This window comes from Canis lupus, chromosome 13 (genome assembly GCF_048164855.1).
Source record: "Canis lupus baileyi chromosome 13, mCanLup2.hap1, whole genome shotgun sequence".
In the NCBI taxonomy this organism is placed as follows: Eukaryota; Metazoa; Chordata; class Mammalia; order Carnivora; family Canidae; genus Canis; species Canis lupus.
The window spans coordinates 7859912-7878839 of record NC_132850.1 but is presented as its reverse complement, the minus strand read 5'-3'; the positions used below and the strand labels follow the sequence as shown (position 1 = coordinate 7878839).

The following is an 18928-nucleotide window of genomic DNA, read 5'->3' as shown; positions in this document are numbered from 1 at the left end:
TCTCATGAATAAATAAAATCTTTTAACAAAAAAATAATAAATGTTGCCAGGGCATCTGCTTCGCTTATTTGGTCGAGCATCTGATGCTTGATCTCAGGGCTGTGAGTTCAAGCCCCACGCTGTTTATAGATTATTAAAAAAAAAAAAAAAAAAAAAAAGATGCCTAGGTTTCTGGCTTGGGGATTTGGGAGCTAGGTGACTATTACTAAGATGGAATGCTGTAGAATTTTGGAGGAAGGAGATGGTAAAGCTCAGCTTTATACATATTTGATGTCCCTATGGCTAATAAGTTGATCTGGAGCTCAGGAAAGAGACCTGGGTTGGAGAAAGACTGGGAATCAGGGTGGGCTGGTGGGCTTATTTACCTAGACTGGTCTGGGGACACGTAACATTCAGAGGCAGAGAACTACTTCATTCCTGGGGAGGTGTGGATGCAAAATACGGAACTTACCAACAATTACATACTTACGGAGCATGTACGCGTGCCAGGCCCTGTTCAAAATGCTTTACTCATCTCATGGAATCCTCATAACCATCTCCCATGGAATAGATACAATTTTGACCACTTCACAGATGGGAAAACCATGAAGCAGGAAGGACCACCTGTATTTTAGTAGTACTCAACTGGGGCAAGCGTCGGACTCACCTGTGGAGCTTTAAAACCGGATGTCCTAGAAAAAGATTCAGGCATCAAGCCAAAAGCCCAAACCCATGCATATTCATAGTGGCACTAGAGTGCTGGGCCAGCTGTGGTGAAATGAATCATCTCTTTCCCCCATTTATCCAGTGACTTTCTCCTTATGGTAGAAAGCATTTACCATTGTTGTGTCAAAGAGTTTATGACATTCTCATCTGATATTAACACAATACTGTTAGTATGACTGTTCTAACCTGTAGGTAACAGAGAGATGGTATTTTCAGATAAAACCTATCTGTATCTGGTATTAAGAGTAGCAGAGAACTGGATAAAGTAGGCCTTATCCTAGTTTAAGATCAAATGGGGGGAATCCCTGGGGGGCTTAGCGGTTTGGCGCCTTCCTTCAGCCCAGGGCGCGATCTTGGGAGTCCCAGGATTGAGTCCCGCGTGGGGCTCCCGGCCTGGAGACTGCTTCTCCCTCTGCCTGTGTCTCTGCCTCTCTCTCTCTCTGTGTCTATCATAAATAAATAAATCTTTAAAAAAAAAAAGATCAAATGGGGTTTGAAGTGCAGTTCCTGGGCCACCAGCAGCAGCATCAACTGGAATGGTGGTTGGACTGAGTGATTAGTAAATCCTTTTTTTTTTTTAACTCAGCAAGCTGTGTCAATACAGCTCAGTACATAGTCCCCCCCAGAGGACTGGGGCTCAGGCTCAAGTTTGAGGACCACTCTCTAAAGAAACTTTCACCCAGAGGTATTCTATTATGGTTGAAGATAAGAACTACTTGGGAAGCTTCAAAAAATATTCCTGTCTGGGCCCCAAACCTACTTAATTAGAATCTGGGAGTAAGGGAAGCCTAGGTGGTTCAGTTGGTTACGCATCTACCTTCAGCTCAAGGTCACGATCCAGGGGTCCTGGGATCCAGCCCCAAGATGGGTTCCCTGCTCAGCAAGGAGCCTGCTTCTCCCTCTCCGTCTGCCCCTCCCTCCGCTCCTGTTCTCTAATAAATGAATAAAATCTTAAGAAAAAAAAAAGATTCTGGGAGTGAGTACAGCCTCATCATGTACCCCAAAAAAAGAAAACTCCCCAGGTGATTCTGATACAAACATCCAGTTAAGAACCACTGTTTTAGTGGCACCAAAAACCATCTACACTGTTCATTCCAAAAAAAAAAACTAGGAAGTAAAACAGATATCTGGTTAACTGCCTATAGTACAACTTAATAGAACATTACACAACTGTCAACAAGAAAAAGATAGCTATACACACACACACACACACACAGATACAGGACAATCTCTAGTATAGTGTTAAAGAAAAAAATGTGTAGAACATTTAAAAGTATTTTTAAGAGGGAACGTGTGTGTGTGTGCGCGCGCGCGCAAGCACAAGCATGGTTTATACAGGAACAACTTAGATCTGAAAGGATAAGAAATTAGTAGATGAAGTTTACCCTAGGAAGGGAAGCAAGTGACCAAATTATGGGGAAATAAGTATTTTTTACTATGTGTCTCTGCATATCATTTGCATTTTTTAGTAAGTGTATGTATCACCTATTCAAATTGATTAATTTTTAAAATGTTAAGCTTTGGGGCAAAAAGAACCACTACTTTAGGGGAATGAGACATTAGCGAGCAAGATACATGAAAGAGCGACGGGAAGGAAGCTGGGCAGTGAACTAGAAGGTGGGGCTGTCAGCTGCTGAAGGGCAATTAAAGCACTAATGAAGGGAAGAGGTTGGAAGGAAAGACAGTCCTAGCAAAAAGTCCAATCCAGATAATCCTCACTCCATTTCTGTCCTGAGATGGTCTTAGGGCAACTGAGACTCAAACCACAAAGTGCTTAATTTATCCAGATTCAGCTTTATTCTGAATTAACCATCTATCAAGGATACATGTCAAAAGAGTAGAAAAAGATGAAGGAGCCAATCAAAAAAAAGTTCCCTGGCAAGTGGGAGGGACAGCATATGGTTAGGAGCCCTGTTTAGGGAAGGAAATGTTGTCCAGGTCATGGATGCCATTTTTGTCAATGATTCGAACACTGAAGGTTGGCAGGTTCAGGATGAAGCGTTTCTGGAGCTGTGGAGAGACATGAAGAAAATTAGTCAAAAAGTATTTACTGAGCACTAACTACAGGCCAGGCTCTCTGAGGCACTGGGCATACAACATGCGCATAGATAAAAATCCCTGCTTTTGTGGAGCTTATATCCTACTGGGGGCGGTCCGTACTCAGACACCAAAGAAAGCCCAAACTGCAGCTGGAGGCTGGGGGGCAGTGGGCAGGACCTGGAAGATGCAGCTGGGAGCTGGTCTCTGGTCAGTCAGCTGATGAGAGAATAAGACAAGTCAAGGCTCTATTCCCCAGTCCAGTAAACACAGGCTTTTTAAAACTCTCTCAAGGTAGTAAGCCAACAAAGGAGTGACTGCCCTAGGAATAAGCTTTGGACCAGAGCAATGTACTCCTACGTCCCCAGATTTTGCTCCAGGCACCCCCACCCTCCAACATTATATAAGGACTGGGTGTGTGTAGCTGGGAAGTGGAATGGTGGGAAGAACAGTGGGAAGGATGTTGGCAGAGATGCTCTTAGAACAACCCTGCCTCTGACTCCCGCAATCCCAGCCGACCTGTGATTAAAAGAACATCTCCCGGGGGAAAAAAAAAAAAAAAAAAAAAAAAAAACATCTCCCGACCTGAGAGGCTGCTCCAAAGGAGCTGCGCTCTACGTGCATGGATGCAAATGGCCCCTCTAGCCTGGCTAGAGATTACTGAGGAACACAGCTGTAGGAAATCTTTGCTTCTGTGGCCACCGTTCCTGGATGCCTCACTTAGTCTTCAGGGGGAAGGCATAAGGCTATGTGCTCCTTTAGGAGCGTATCCCAGAAATGCCCACCTCCACAGGCCTACACCCTCCTTCCCAGATTTCCCATCTCCTTTATTGCTGAGAACTGGGCACCAACAACGCATTCCATTTCCAGAGTGTCCTCTAGCTGATGACTCCTGTGTCCAGAAATAAGCTCCAAAATCAAGAAAAAGGTGACAACAAGGAAATGTAGGTTTCTATAATGATCATCCTTAGAATCCACAGTGAATAAAAGCCCAAAGCACTACTTTCAAATGCCAGTGGCTTCTCTCTAGTTGCCTCCTGTAACACTTATGACTGCTGGACTAGTATGGCCTCTTACCTGCATGGTTAAGGAAAGCACATGAGTCAATTCTCAGCTTTTGCTTTGGAAAGGGGATTTGCTAACAAGAGAGAGAAGGGGGTACTGTGGACTGAAAATGACAGGACTGTGTAAGAGGCAAATTGACATTATGCCCAATGCTCCCACCTGCTCCCACCCTCCCACTGCCATTAGACCACAAATTCAAGTTTATCCTTAGGCCCCAAGAACAGTAGAAGAATTAAAAAGCCTAAGGGAGATGCTTTCTCTTCCTTATCCCCCAGACATACCCCAAAAGCCTTAGACTCTGAGGAGTAGTAGTGGAATGCGTGAGGTCTGTATCCTAGGACTCGTAAACTAGAGGCTACTCTCCTCTTCTGTCTAAAGCTTCCCAGGGCTTTCTATGGCCTCTTGAATTCTCAGGGAAGGCTCTCTCCAGGACTAATGCACTATTGAGAGAGCAGACAGTATGGCAACTGCAGGTGGCACAAAAATAGGCACAAAGTTTGGGCAGTAGTAGTTCTTAAAGTATGGCTCAGCTACCACCTGCAGCAAATCACCTGGCACTGTGAATTCAACACTCAGGCTCTACACCAGGACAAATGAATCAGAACTGGGGGTGGGGATGGGAGTGGGGTAGTCATGAATCTGTTTTATTTATTTATTTATTTAATTTTATTTTTTTGAAAAAAAATTTTTTTTTTTTGAAGTAACTAAATGGTAAAACGGACATCAATGAGGAGAAAACCCATGAGGGGAAAAAAAATCAGCTTGTTAGCCACCAAATTCTATCCCTGGTAACAAGTTCACATCTGGTTAGTGGGTATTTATTATACCTTCTGGCAAAGATTAGAAAAATACAACCAAGGAATGGAACAACACTGGCAAACAGAGATAAACATTCCTTTCAGGATCCTGTGGGAGCTACTCACCTCCTCCAGACATTTCCTAAGGAGCTCCACGGCCCTCTCCCGAGAGATGGCTGAAAGAGAACACAGAGGCCATGCACTCAGGGTGTGGCCAGGAAGTCCAGCTCTCTGCCACAACTTTTACATTTCAAACTTCTTCAGGTCAGTATGTCACACAAATGGAAATGGCACACACACACAAAAAAATGCCTAATCTTTAGCTTGCGACAAACTTATTCCATATGCAGTGGAAGGCGCCCCAGACCCCGTACTCTGGCCGCCACCGGCCGTGGCAAATTGATTTGCTACAGAGAAGGGTAAGCATGACGGAATTCTGCTTCCCAGGGCCAGGGCCAGCCTCTAGAAGGTCCAGCAGCTTGCCTCTTTATAGCCCATCCCCCTCACCCTACACGCACCACCACCACCACCCCTTTTAGAACAGAGCTTAAATCAGTTCCATCTGCCCAGGCCAGCTGCAAATCAGGGGAAAGGAGGATAGGGCCAGAGTTTTAGTCTCATTTTCCCAGCTGGGTCTCAGTTTAACAATGGAAAGAGAATTCATGGGCAGGGCTAAGACTCTCATAAAACAGAAGCCAAAGGAACTGTCCACAAGCATGGCAAACTGGGATGACATATTATGCAGTTAGGCTTCAGGGGTGGTTAGTCGTGGTTTCGGTGGGCAAGTCAGCTGCATTACTGACAGATGCCAAATCAAGAAACAGTCACTAATAGGTCAGGCTAATTCTTTTCAGGATGTGGCCTAGACCTCTGTCATGGCTAAGGTTGAGTGAGAGGGCAGCACCAAAAAAGACTGGAGAAGCCAGATTTCTCCTGTACTGACAGGGAAGAATGGAACTTAAGGAAAGAAATGGCTCCCTGTGCTGCACATACAGCCTGTAAGAGCGAAAAATCCCAAGTGCCTATTGCTCACAGTGGCTAAAGTCAAGCTTAGGATTGGAATCAGAAGATACAAGTTATGAGCACAAAAGCATCCCTGTGCTGGAAGCTTTGCCAAGCTAACATTTCACTGACAAGTAGAAAGCCAGCTTTTTCTTACAGGCTGAGCAGCCATTAGGTGATGAGAACCAAGGGAAGGGCCCAGGTTGTGGCCTTCGAAAGCATTAACGTTCAAGCAAAGAAATCCTCAGTTGTCATGCTGGGGAACCTGTTCTTCCTCACAAGCTCAAAACAAACATACAAATCATTTGGTTTACTCTCTCATTCTTTATAGCTGAGATGGTAATAAGCATCTTGGCAGGACAAAATGAGTTAAAAAACTGAAAAATTAAAAAAAAAAAAACTGAAAAATTAGTTTTACTACTCCAACACTCTTTAAAACAAACAAAAAAACCCCAGCTCTGGACACCAACAGTATCTCTTTTTGTCTGGCAAAAAAGGGATTTTTACTAGCCTTTTAATAATCCTACTGACCTGCAGGCGAGAACAGCTTCCACAAGGTACCTGGATGTGCTTCCTAAGATCCATGCGCTATTCAAACCCTGACCACCCAACTCCAAGGGGTAGTGTACAAAACCGGGAAGCAACTCAGGACGGGACTCTGCTACTACTCCCTACCTGGAGTGCGAGGACTTACTTGGTGTGTAGTATCGGTCCAGGATACTGAGAGTCAGGAAAGCACCATAGCCATGGGCTGCAAAAGGGGCCTTGGCCAAGGCTGCCAAGTAGTCCATGTAGTAGAGCGCTGGACCCTCATGCTCATCGTAGCCAGCCAGGAGGAGGTTGACATGATACGGGGTCTGCGAAAGAAAGACACGGTCAAAGCAATGACACCAACATCCCTTTCTGTGACAAAGGGAACATTCCCATTATTGATGAGTAAGAAAACAGCAGTAGCTAAGCAAGTCATGATGAAAGTAAAAATTGAGGGGAATTTAAAGGCCCAAGAGTGTGGTAAGACGTAAAGGGAGGTTGGCTTTTTTTTCTCTGGAGAGCTTTGAGAGCACTTAGAGGTATTCAAAAAAAACTGCTTTCTTCTTAAAGCCTATGAAAGCATTTCTTTTTTTTTTTTTTTTTGCATCAAGGATTTATTTTTTTTTATTTTTTTATTTTTTATTTATTTTTTATTGGTGTTCAATTTACTAACATACAGAATAACCCCCAGTGCCCGTCACCCATTCACTCCCACCCCCCGCCCTCCTCCCCTTCCAACACCCCTAGTTCGTTTCCCAGAGTTAGCAGTCTTTACGTTCTGTCTCCCTTTCTGATATTTCCCACACATTTCTTCCCCCTTCCCTTATATTCCCTTTCACTATTATTTATATTCCCCAAATGAATGAGAACATATAATGTTTGTCCTTCTCCGACTGGCTTACTTCACTCAGCATAATACCCTCCAGTTCCATCCACGTTGAAGCAAATGGTGGGTATTTGTCATTTCTAATAGCTGAGTAATATTCCATTGTATACATAAACCACATCTTCTTTATCCATTCATCTTTCGTTGGACACCGAGGCTCCTTCCACAGTTTGGCTATCGTGGCCATTGCTGCTATAAACATCGGGGTGCAGGTATCCCGGCGTATGAAAGCATTTCAAAGGCAAAGCATCGTTGCTCTTATATCTTTCCTAATTGCTGAAACCAACACACACAGTTCTGAGAGTGTCAGGCCACAGACTAAGAAAGCAGCAACCCCAATTACCTCTTCCAAAATAAACAAGTTCAGTCTGGGCACCAAAATCTCAAGTGGTAGACTGTATGCCCCAGTATTAAAGAAACAACTCTTGGGGTGCAAAAGGACAGTAGGTCTCAAAAATTTAAGTCAAATCACTATACATTTTTTTTTTTTTTTTTAGTTTTTAAAAAAATTTTAAGTAGGCTCCACACCTAATGAGGGGCTTGAATTCACAACCCCTACCTAGATCAAGAGTCAGCCAGCCAGGTATCCTTCAAATCACTAAACTTTTAATGCAGGGAGTAATAATGGAAGTCCATAAATATGTTAGACTGTGGCAAGAGTAATACTAGGAGAACCGTAGATTTAAGTGAAATGCTAGTAATATTTTTCTCATGTAACAAGGCTCTCCTAAGGTAACTAAAAGGTAACTTATATCAATGAGACAAATACAAGGTAATAACAGGTGTCCTTTCTTTGCATTACCAGCAAATCTCATGCAAATTTCTACAAAGAACCTTGACTAAGTCTGCCTTGCTCTTCATCTCCAAATGGATGATTTTTTTTTTCTAAACCAGCTATTTACCATGTTAAAGTCAGCCTGTCTATGCCCCTAGGCATCAGTGGTGAGATTCCCATTTTAATGGCTTTCTTTTTCTCTGTAAAATGTGTTTTTGTCTTACATTTGCTCCAGTGGGTAGTGAGGCTCTGCTTAAGGCTATGTGCCCATTCTTAAATTTATATATTCAATTAAATTCACATTAAATGAAACAATATATTTACACACCCTTTTATAGACCATAAAGAAGTCAGAGCTAGTGACACTGTACATTCCTTTAACAATGATTAACATGGGCACTAGGAAGCTTGAAGAAACAGATGTTAGAAGAACACAGGAAAACATCATATGCTACTTGGAACTCCAAGCCAGTTATCCTAGTAACATTTCCTAAAGACTACAGAATAGCCCTAAACTGCAAACAAGTTTCTGCCTCAGGAATAAGATGGTGGACAGGCTGAGAGGAGGAAGAACTGACCAGCAACAGTCAAGACTTAATTGACGAATTATTGAAAATAATTACCTGCCTGCCTAGTGGGCAGCTTGCTACACTCCGCCAGCCTCCAGGCTCCACACTCTCCGCCACATTCTGCAACTATGTTCTTAGTAAGTCTGATCTTAGACAAGACATTTAACCCCTATGAGTTTTTATTTCCTTATGTGTAAAACTGGGTTAATTAATCCTTCCCCTTTCCATTTTCCAGGGGGTATTGTGAGAAAAAATAATAGAGGTGAGGCATCCTAAACTCTGGAAGAAAAGATGCTGCCTAGGGATCCCTGGGTGGCACAGTGGTTTAGCGCCTGCCTTTGGCCCAGGGTGCGATCCTGGAGACCCGGGATCAAATCCCACGTCGGGCTCCCGGTGCATGGAGCCTGTTTCTCCATCTGCCTGTGTCTCTGCCTCTCTCTCTATCATAAATAAATAAAAATTAAAAAAAAAAGATGCTGCCTAAATCTCCCTATATTAGCCATACCCCAGTCTCCTTTTAGTAGCTTACCACTTTAAACAACAAAGACAAAACTGTTTAAATTAGCTAAAGATAAAAATATATATCTAATAGAATTTTTTCTAAGTGTGAAAACAGTCCTGTAAAATCAGGCCGACATAGAATACCTTCGTGTTGTTATGATTCAAAGTGGAACAGCAAAGAGGAAACAGAGAGAAGGAAAGTGGGGGCAGGGGAGAGACAGACGGCTGAGATGCGGATTCTAGCATCTCAGCAAATCCAAGAAATTTCATAATAAAGTCTCTTACCTATTTATTTATTTATTTATTTATTTAACACAATAGCTTTTTTTTTTAATTTTTATTTATTTATGATAGAGAGAGAGAGAGAGAGGCAGAGACACAGGCAGAGGGAGAAGCAGGCTCCATGCACCGGGAGCCCGACGTGGGATTCAATCCCAGGTCTCCAGGATCGTGCCCTGGGCCAAAGGCAGGCGCTAAACCGCTACACCACCCAGGGATCCCTCTTACCTATTTAAAAACAAAAAAAAGGTTCATCTTTTTCTTAAGAGGCTAACTACTATTCTTCATTCTCAGGCCAAAATACCCACTGTACAGTCAACCAGAACAATTTTATCAAGTTGTAACGGTGAGTTAAGGATGCACTCAGCTACCCAAAGAAGTCTAAGCAACGGAACTCAGATATGCTCTGTCTCCAGGGAGGATCCTGCCCATCCTATGAGACTGCACTGTGTTTAAAACATGGGATTTTAAAAGCCACCACCAAAAGATTTTACATGAAACTGTATCAATGGAACTTCAAAAGCAAACTGTACTGCCAAACTGGTCTATATAATATCATTTATTTATGCTGAAGCATCTGATACACTCATCAAAGTTGGTATTCAGAAGCCACAACACGTGGTAGAGAAGAAAACTCACAAATTATTGTGTGACTTTGAATTACCAACTTTTGCAAGTGTGAGATGCTCAAGCATAAATAAATGGTGTTATCTAGACTAATTAAATCAATACATCTGTGTAACAACTTGCAGTTTCTGAAATTCTGACAATGCTCCATCAAAGATCCCTGGCTCACACTAGTTTTTTTGTTTTTTTTTTTTTTAATTTCAAATAAAGTCTTGTATACTGTCACTCTTGCTCCTCTCAGAATCACGGTGTTCAAAGTGACAAAGCCATAGTTATGGGTTTCTTGACTGTTATAGTCCCTCATATTGATTCCTCACCACTTTCCTGGAATGAGACAATTTCCAAGCACTTCAATTTTGTGCTATTCTGACAGCATACACAGTGTGTGACTACTGGTGGTGTGTTTAGGTAAATTCTTACCTGTAAGCTACAACTCACCTATTCAAATATTTATGTCAATTCTAAGCTCCACGAAGGCAGGATTATGTATGATTTGTTCAATGATATACAAGCATATAATACACACTCAATAAGTATTTGAATGAGTAATAATCATACCAGAAAGCATTACACGTTTTAATTTATATGTAGCTACTGCCTAGGTATCACAAGATGATGAGGAAAATCACTAGACAAATGTCATAAAGTAGTACTAGGTCTTATTTCCAAGAATTTACTCATGTTTATGGAGGGCCAGCTCTCTCTGAATGTACATACATTGTTGCTTTTTGCTAGACTCCTGGGTCCTTCTATTTCTACCTCCCTTTAGACATGGTTGCTAAGTAAAGAAAAAATGAGGCTACAGGTTAGGCACTTAGAATTCAACGAAGCAGAGAACAATAGCATAAATAAGTATCTTTGGAAGAAACAGATGGCTTACACTGTACAGTTAGACCTGAGTTCGAAATCTGGCTGTCTTACCAATCAATGTGTGGCTTTAGAAAAGCTAGTCACTTCTCTGAATCTTAGTGTCCTCATTAAAAACATGGGCTAGGGGCAGCCCCCGGTGGCGCAGCGGTTTAGCGCCGCCTGCAGCCCAGGGTGTGATCCTGGGGACCCTGGAGTGAGTCCCACATCGGGCTCTCTGTATGATGCCTGCTTCTCCCTCTGCCTGTGTCTCTGCCTCTCTCTCTCTCTATGAATAAATAAATAAATCTTAAAAAATAAATAAATAAAAAATAAAAACATGGGCTAATACCTACACAAAAGAGCTACAGTGAAGATTCAAAGAGATCATGCATATAAACAATAAGCATAGTGCCAAGACACAGTAAACACTCAATAAATACTAAAATTATTACTAGAGAAACACAATCATCTATGAAGTTCATGGTGTCCATGAAATACAGAGGGCAAGTACTCAGGAGAAGCCCACTTACTCCTAGCACTGAAATACAATTTCTCATAGGTGTCTTCAAAAGGGGACACAGAGAGATGTTAGTAACAAGTGCCCAGCACACTGCCGGACACATGGCAGAAATGCCGTGAATGACAGTTTCCTTCCCTCTGCTTCCCTGACTTGTTTCAGAGGCCTCAAGGTGATTGTATTCACTGTTGAAGACATTCACAAACATCTTAACTTAGAGCATATCCACTTCACAGTCAACCAACCCTAACCTATCTTGAGATTGACACAGGCTTGGAGACTTAAGAGATTTTCTGGAAGTCTGAAAAAATAAAAACAAAAACAAACCCCACATGCAGACTTGGAGAGTTAAGTACCATTTATTTATTAAGTACTTTCATGCTGTTTCTGCTGATATAAATATATCCATCTGAGTGCCAAGACTCACTTTCTACTTATTTTTTCATCAATTCCTTTCTATCCCATGATTAGCTTTACCTGTGAGAATCTGCCAATTATTCTGGGGAAATGGAAACACTAATCACTCATGACAGATTTGCTGGGAAACCTCTATCCTTTATAAAGTAGTTCTTGTTCTGTGCATGATATAATCGACTCTTTGGTTGTCACCACTATTCTAATTATTTAGATAGCAAGTCTAGGTAATAAAACAAAGTTATGAGGTCCCCAAGGCAAAAACCGTATCTTGAATGTCAAGGCATCTTTCACAACAAAGGGTAGGACCAAATATTATATACAATTCTGAACTAAACATCCAGATGACCAATAAATGAATCCAAACATTTAGATGAGACATTCTCTGCCCGATAGCCCTGAGGATTATCGTCAACCGTTTGCAGTGTAAACACCAGAATACTTAGTTTTAAAGATATATCTATCTAATTGACAAAGAAAAAAATTTTAATGAACCGTCCTAGTAATTCAAAATGAATTTTAGCTTCTAAAACAAAGTACTGCCAAAATTTTGCCTCTGTTTACAAGTGTAAGGGGGAATGCTAAAAAATGTGCTCTTTTCCTCCCTTAAAAAAATATATGAGGGGGGGATCCCTGGGTGGCGCAGCGGTTTGGCGCCTGCCTTTGGCCCAGGGCGCGATCCTGGAGACCCGGGATCGAATCCCACGTCAGGCTCCCGGTGCATGGAGCCTGCTTCTCCCTCTGCCTGTGTCTCTGCCTCTCTCCTCTCTCTGTGACTATCATGCATAAATAAATAAAATCTTTAAAAAAAAAAAATATATGAGGGGGACACCTGTGTGGCTCAGCAGTGGAGCGTCTGCCTTTGGCTCAGGGTGTGATCCCGGAATCCCAGGATCGAGTCCCCATTGGGCTCCCTGCATGGAGCCTGCTTCTCCGTCTGCCTTTGTCTCTGCCTCTGTCTCTGCCTCTGTCTCTCATGAATTTACACACACACACACACACACACACACACACACACACGAGGGGCACCTGGGTGGCTCAGTTAGGCATCCAACTCTTGATTTTGGCTAAGGTCATGATCCCAGGGTTGTGAGATTGAGACCAGCAACAGGCTCTACAATAGGGGAGGAGCCTGCTTAAGATTCAGTCTCTCCCTCTCCTTTTACTCCCTCTCCCACAATACATGATATAAGGTTATTTTTAAATGGAGAGCTTTAAAGTCATTTTGAGATTTCTTCACCTATACGACAGGGACAATAATAATAAAGTGCCCATTACAAATGCCTGTTAGATAGTAATACAGAGTAGTTATTATGACCATAATCAGCACCGTCACTTTCAGGATCTGACTGCATTAATAAGATCAAGATGTCCCACAAAGAACCAATCAAATCACACACACCCTTTATTGGGTTGCGAAAAGGGATAAAATTTAAGCTAGGGAAATTAACCAATAAGCACATCTCTTGTGCACTTCTCCCTGGGACTGAAATGGACTTCCTAAGTACCCAAGTCCGGCAGAACTGAGCTCTGTTTCACTGTGCATATGGAGGGGTGGGGGGTGTACATGGTACACACAAGCAAACTTCCCTCAAGTTAGGTGGAGCATTTCCAGCCTTCCAACTCTGGTACATACAACTCCGTATATTCCCTCTCTCATGAAAAAGAAACACTGTAGTGATTAAGAAAAGTGTGAAATTCCATAAATTTTACAGCTAAAGAGAACAGTTGTGATAAATACACAGAAACAACAAAATCAGCGACGAGAGTCTGGGCGGTGACAAGCAGCGGTGTGACATCTGGCGGAAGCCAAAGTCACAGCAAGGGGGAGAGAGGTGGGCGTGAGGAAGCATCCTGCCGAGCGTGGACACAGAAAAAGAGAGGAATTGACAGTCTTCCTTTGGAGCCAGGCCAGCCTTTGCCACCTCTAATTGAATAGGATGATGTCGCTATGAGTGAGGTGCTCTGGAGGTGCAGTTTCTTTTGCACTGTGCTGTACCCTGGAACATTACACAGTGTGTAAAGCATATTTCCATTCCTGGAGTGATCTGGAAGGAGATGCAGAACTACCAATAGGACAAAGGAGTCTGTCTAGTGATGACAGTGTTTTAATCAATAGACTTCTAAATAAACTAAACAGAGACTGGGTTTTATTTTATTTATTTTAAACAGAGACTAGGTTTTAAAGGGACAGTGCATGCTAATTTCTTTTACCCCATCAACTGTCAAAGCTTCCTAAAAATCTCATCTTTGGCATTGAGAGTATTTCACAAAAATGCCATCTATAGAGTTGAAGAAAGCTCAACTAGTCTGCCCAACATCCCTTTTACAAATGTGAGGACTCAATTTTAAAGAAGAGACAGTGATGTGCCCTAAGCCACACAGCTAGTTAGTGTCAGGACCAGAGTTTAGGCTTTCTGATTCCAAGCTTGCATGCTTTTCTAGGAAACCATGCTGCCTCCACAAAATGGAAATTAGTGTGAAAATACGATTCAATATGTAAATGTCAGTTTCACACTCAAATATTTCAGAATATACTATTTTGCATACCAGTATCTATTGCTATTTCATGTATCACATCTTACAAGACCAATAATACTTTTAAGTTTTATTATTTTTTAAAGATTTTATTTATTTATTCATGAGAGACAGAGAGAGAGAGAGAGGCAGAGACACAGGCAGAGGGAGAAGCAGGCTCCATGCTGGGAGCCTAATGTGGGACTCAATCCTGGGACTCCAGGATCACGCCCTGGGCCGAAGGCAGGCATTAAACCACTGAGCCACCCAGGGATCCCCAAGTTTTAAAGAGATAAATTTAATGTTGGACCGCACAGCTCCCCTATAGGGTCTGAAACTATATAAAACATGTAATAAGTACTCAATAAGCACCTGTGATAAGCAGATATCGATACCATAAATGCTTTGCCAATGCCCAATTTTACAAATTCATTAATAAACAAAATGGATCAGTTATCATTTTCTTATACTAATGCTCTGAACTCTGAATCAAGAGCTTGTTTCCAATCATCAATAGAATTCACTAGCTACTTGCTTTGCATGGGTTTGATGGAATAATTGTGAAATTTCAGTATCGGGGCACCTGAGTGGCTGGGTTGAGTACCCAACTCTTGATTTCCGCTCTAGTCATGATCTCAAGGTCATGGGATTGAGCCCTACATCAGGCTCCATGCTCAGTGGGGAGTCTGCTTGAGATTCTCACTCTCCCTCTGTCCCTTCCCCACTAGCATGCTTGCTCGCTCGCTCTCTAAAATGATAAATAAACTTGAAATTTCAATGTCAATTTTGCCATTTTATTTAAAAGACTCTGTACTTATGTTGGAATTGCACTGTTCACTATATAAAGACTAAAAAAAAATCTCAGAGATTTCAGCAACTTCTGTCTTCACAACCTATGAACCTTTTCTAGCTCTAAAAGACTGTGGCAAAAAAAAAAAAAAAAATAAATAAATAAAAGACTGTGGCTCTATGGATGGGGCTGGGGAAGATCCACCCATACTGCCCAAACAATATAGTTCATGTGTATTCTGACTTTAATCCTCTGCAACACAGTCCTTTTTAAGGAAATCCATCAATCTCTTTAACAATGCTAATTATGCCTTAAGTATAAACGTACACAATTTATAAAAGGCTTTAACCAAATCCTGCAAGAGCTGAGACCAGAACACAGAGTTATTATGAAATGGGCAGATATTCCAGCCAACTTTGCTTTTGCATTTGAAATGGGATTATAGGGCAGTCCCGGTGGTGCAGCGGTTTAGCACCGCCTGCAGCCCAGGGCGTGATCCTGGAGACCTGGGATCGAGTCCCACATCAGGTTCTCTGCATGGAGCCTGCTTCTCCCTCTGCCTGCGTCTCTGCGTCTCTCTCTGCATCTCTATGAATACATAAATAAAATCTTAGACAAAAATGAAATGGGATTATATTTTATTATTATTTTTAAGTAATCTCTGTATCTATACCTAACATGGGGCTTGAACTCACAACCACAAGATCAAGAGCTGCATGCTCTACTAACTGAGCCAGCCAGGGGCCCCTTTATTCTAAACTTAATAGATGTTACTTACTGAGCATTTACTATGTGAAAAGCATTATGGCAGGTGATGAAAATGGAAGCCTGGTTGTGGAAAGAGCTCATAAAATAGACAGGGATAGGAGGATTCCAGATGAAGGAAACAGTACATGTGAAGGTAAAACAACATGGAGGACATGGACTGTGTGGGTACTGGCGATGATGGGAACATGTATGCTGAGTGAATTAGGTGATTTTAGCAGGAAGCAGAAGACCTGGGGTGGTGCTGTCATTGGCTTCCTAAAGAATATGAACTTCAGCATATCAATCAAAGAGGATCCGGTGAAAACCACTCCTATCCCCCTGCTGGGCCAAGCCTTTTTCATGTCACAGGACACTCCAGAAGTGGTAGGGATAGAGGGGGAGAAATGGAATATGAACTTTAGTTAGAAGGTAGAACTGACAGGTATTAATACCTAATAGAACAGAAAATGAAGGAGAAAGAGGCGTTAAGTAGGCTCTCAGTAAGGGGAAAGAAGGTAGAGCAAACATAAAAAACTCAATTTGGATCCTATGAGCTTATTCGGTTGAGCTGTCCAGAGGCAGCTGGAAAGAGAAAAGAGTATACAATCCAAATCAGGATTTGATTTGAATGAAGAGCCAGCTAGTTGGGATGTTTTTCATTTCCACAAACACTCATTCCTGTATTCATATGTGGAAGAAAGTGACCCATTACAACAGGACACCAGAGCAGAGCCATTCCTAGGCTGCCATGAGACCACCAAGAAACTGAGGGTGACGTGTGTTTGGGGGGTGGGGAATACAGAGAAAGCTTCCCTGGAAAACTGAGTCTTAACTATTAAAAGCTAGCCATCTGGAGATGTGGAGGTACATTCAGGCGTGAATGCCTGGTAAACAGGCAGAGTCAGCAAAAGCAAAGAGACAAGAAAGAACACACAGCAGACTGGGGAGTGTGAACGACTGGACATAAAGTGGAGAAAGTGAGTGTGACAGGGGTGAGGCAGGTCTGGAGAGACCAGGCAAACAGTAGATGGCGACTGATGAGCAGAGGCTGATCTCAAAGACTGCACTAAGTTTGGGGAGACATTCTGGGGAGTTGGGAAGAAACTGGACTTTCAAAATCACAAGCTGGGACCAGCTCTGTTATCCACTTTGAGGGCAGGGAAAAAGGAGGTATGAAGTTGGAAGCTGTAAACAGTCTTGGCCTAATCCTGCGACTGAAAAAAAGTAGGGAGTTTAAACTGATCAGGATCAGAATATTATCTGAGCTTCACAACAAGGAAGCTAAATTAAACGGACTGCTTGACTTGCCTTGTTTTCTCTTGTTTCGGATACATTTATCTTTGTAGCACTAAAAAACAAAATGGCCCATGTTTACAGAGTCTCACACTAACTTGAAAAATATAGAAACAAGCAAACCTCTGATCTTTAGAGGCCCAAGACAAAAGCAGCATTATCCTGAAAATGAGACTAACCAAAATTTCCCTTTCTCTTTTCTCCACCGTAGGTCCTTCTCTGGAAGTCTACTTGGTGTATCTGTTTGATGCTGGCATGTGAAATCATCCTAATATAAGAACTGTCCTCACTTTCCTTTTATAATGATTAGCTCGTGTCAAATGTTTTGCTTACCACACTGGCAACAATCCTTACAACGGCTGAGTTCTTGAACTTAAGATCGGCAATGTTATTGCAATTACAACCAAGATGTTAAACTTTAAAAGCAAACATCTTTTAAATTATTTGAATAAACTATGATTTTAAATGCTATAAGTCAGAAGATAGGGATGTATTTTTGTGAAAAAAGCAATGAAGACCCAAGATCAAATGCAGCTTTATCATTTTACATTTGTTACTTGAGTTGTCATTTGGTCCTGGAGCTGCCAAGTGCCCCATCTGAATATGGGGATAGGATTGCTTGCCTGACAGCTGTGAGGAATAAAGAATGCTAGTCTCTCTTAAAGTTCCTGAAAGAAGGCCTAGTAAGTAGTAGGTGCCCAAATAATGTCAACTGAATCTGAAACTAAGGAGCAAAAAATTTGAATATTGTGCATATTTCAATTTTTAACAAAACTAGATTTTAAAGGTCCCCTTCAAGAATTCCAAAATTTCTGTAAATTTTACTTCTCTAAAGCCATCACTAACCCCAAGTTTGAACAGTTCTCCTGTTAAAGTTGTAATCTTACCGTAATTAGAACTTTAGAAATTTAATGAGTTGAAATGCAACATGGCACAGATGCCTTATTATACCAACTAGTTAACACGGTATTTGTTTTCTACATTAATTTTACTTGCTAATCAAAAATACTGCTTTCTCCTAAATAACATCAAAATAAAATTGCTGATTGTGCAATGGTAAAACCAACACCACCATGTCTGCAACAAGACCACTTGAACTTTTTTCATGAGCTGGCAGTTTCCAGGGAAAATTTAAGATCCCATATACCTTTAAGCCAGTTCTCAAAAAATTAAGTGCAGAAGCCATGCCTTGTATACTACAAGGCAAATATTAGGTTGTACATACTAAGCATACCCATGAGTATCTATGAATATTGAACATCAGAGCTGATTCACCTTCCCGAGTCAATAAGTAAGTCTGCTAGAAAAGATACTTAGGACTATATATGACTGTGTATGTTTCTGGATGTCCACAGCAATCAGATATAGAACACTAAGGAAACCGTGTTTACGAGCCCCTCTATTAGAACACAGTGCTCCCCATTAGCAGCCTATGTTCAACACAAGATAGTCTTACCTCTTCAATTGACATAGAAGCTCCTCATTGGTCTCCCTGCTTTTCTCTTCTTTCCCCAAACACTTCACCAAAGAGGAGACAATGGTCTAACCAAATCTTATCTGATTATGCTAACTCCCCCTCTTAGTCAACAAGCTTCCAGAGAGCCCCACTGCTTTAGCAAAAAGCTTTTTCATCAGTGTTCATAACATGGACTACCTCTCTAGTTTCGATCTCTTCCATTCCCCTGAAAATCTCAGCCATATTTAACAAACTATTTAGATTGTGGATTTTACATATGTAGAACACGTAGTAAAAGCTAAATAGAGATAGGTATTTATATATGTTTTTCAATCAATAGAGCCCTAATTTGTATACAGTACAAATTGTATACTAGTTAAAACAGAAAATTAGGAGGAGACTTAGAGAACTCTGTCCTTGTCCCAAACATCATTAGAAAAACCCTGTGCCTCACTTAACACACTCCCTTACACAACTCTCTGGTGGTCTGTGCTTCTGGTTTTCCTTTTTGCTTTACCTTTGCCTTAATGACCGCTGGTCCTTTAAGGCTCAGGTTAGGTTCTGTTCCCAG

The 18928-nt window shown here is 41.7% G+C and overlaps 1 protein-coding gene across 2 annotated transcripts in view; it reads right to left on the bottom strand.

Annotated features, from left to right (window-relative positions):
* Positions 1-2479: 2479 nt before the first annotated feature.
* PSMB2 (proteasome 20S subunit beta 2) overlaps positions 2480-18928 on the bottom strand; it is a 33600-nt gene continuing 17151 nt past the window's right edge. For both annotated transcript variants that reach the window (XM_072771984.1, XM_072771985.1), the window contains exons 4-6: positions 6301-6463; positions 4731-4780; positions 2480-2715 (exon numbers count right to left, since the gene is read on the bottom strand). In XM_072771984.1, coding sequence (XP_072628085.1) covers positions 2608-2715; positions 4731-4780; positions 6301-6463 — 321 coding nt within the window. In that variant the 3' untranslated portion in view covers positions 2480-2607. The remainder of the gene's footprint in view (positions 2716-4730; positions 4781-6300; positions 6464-18928) is intronic.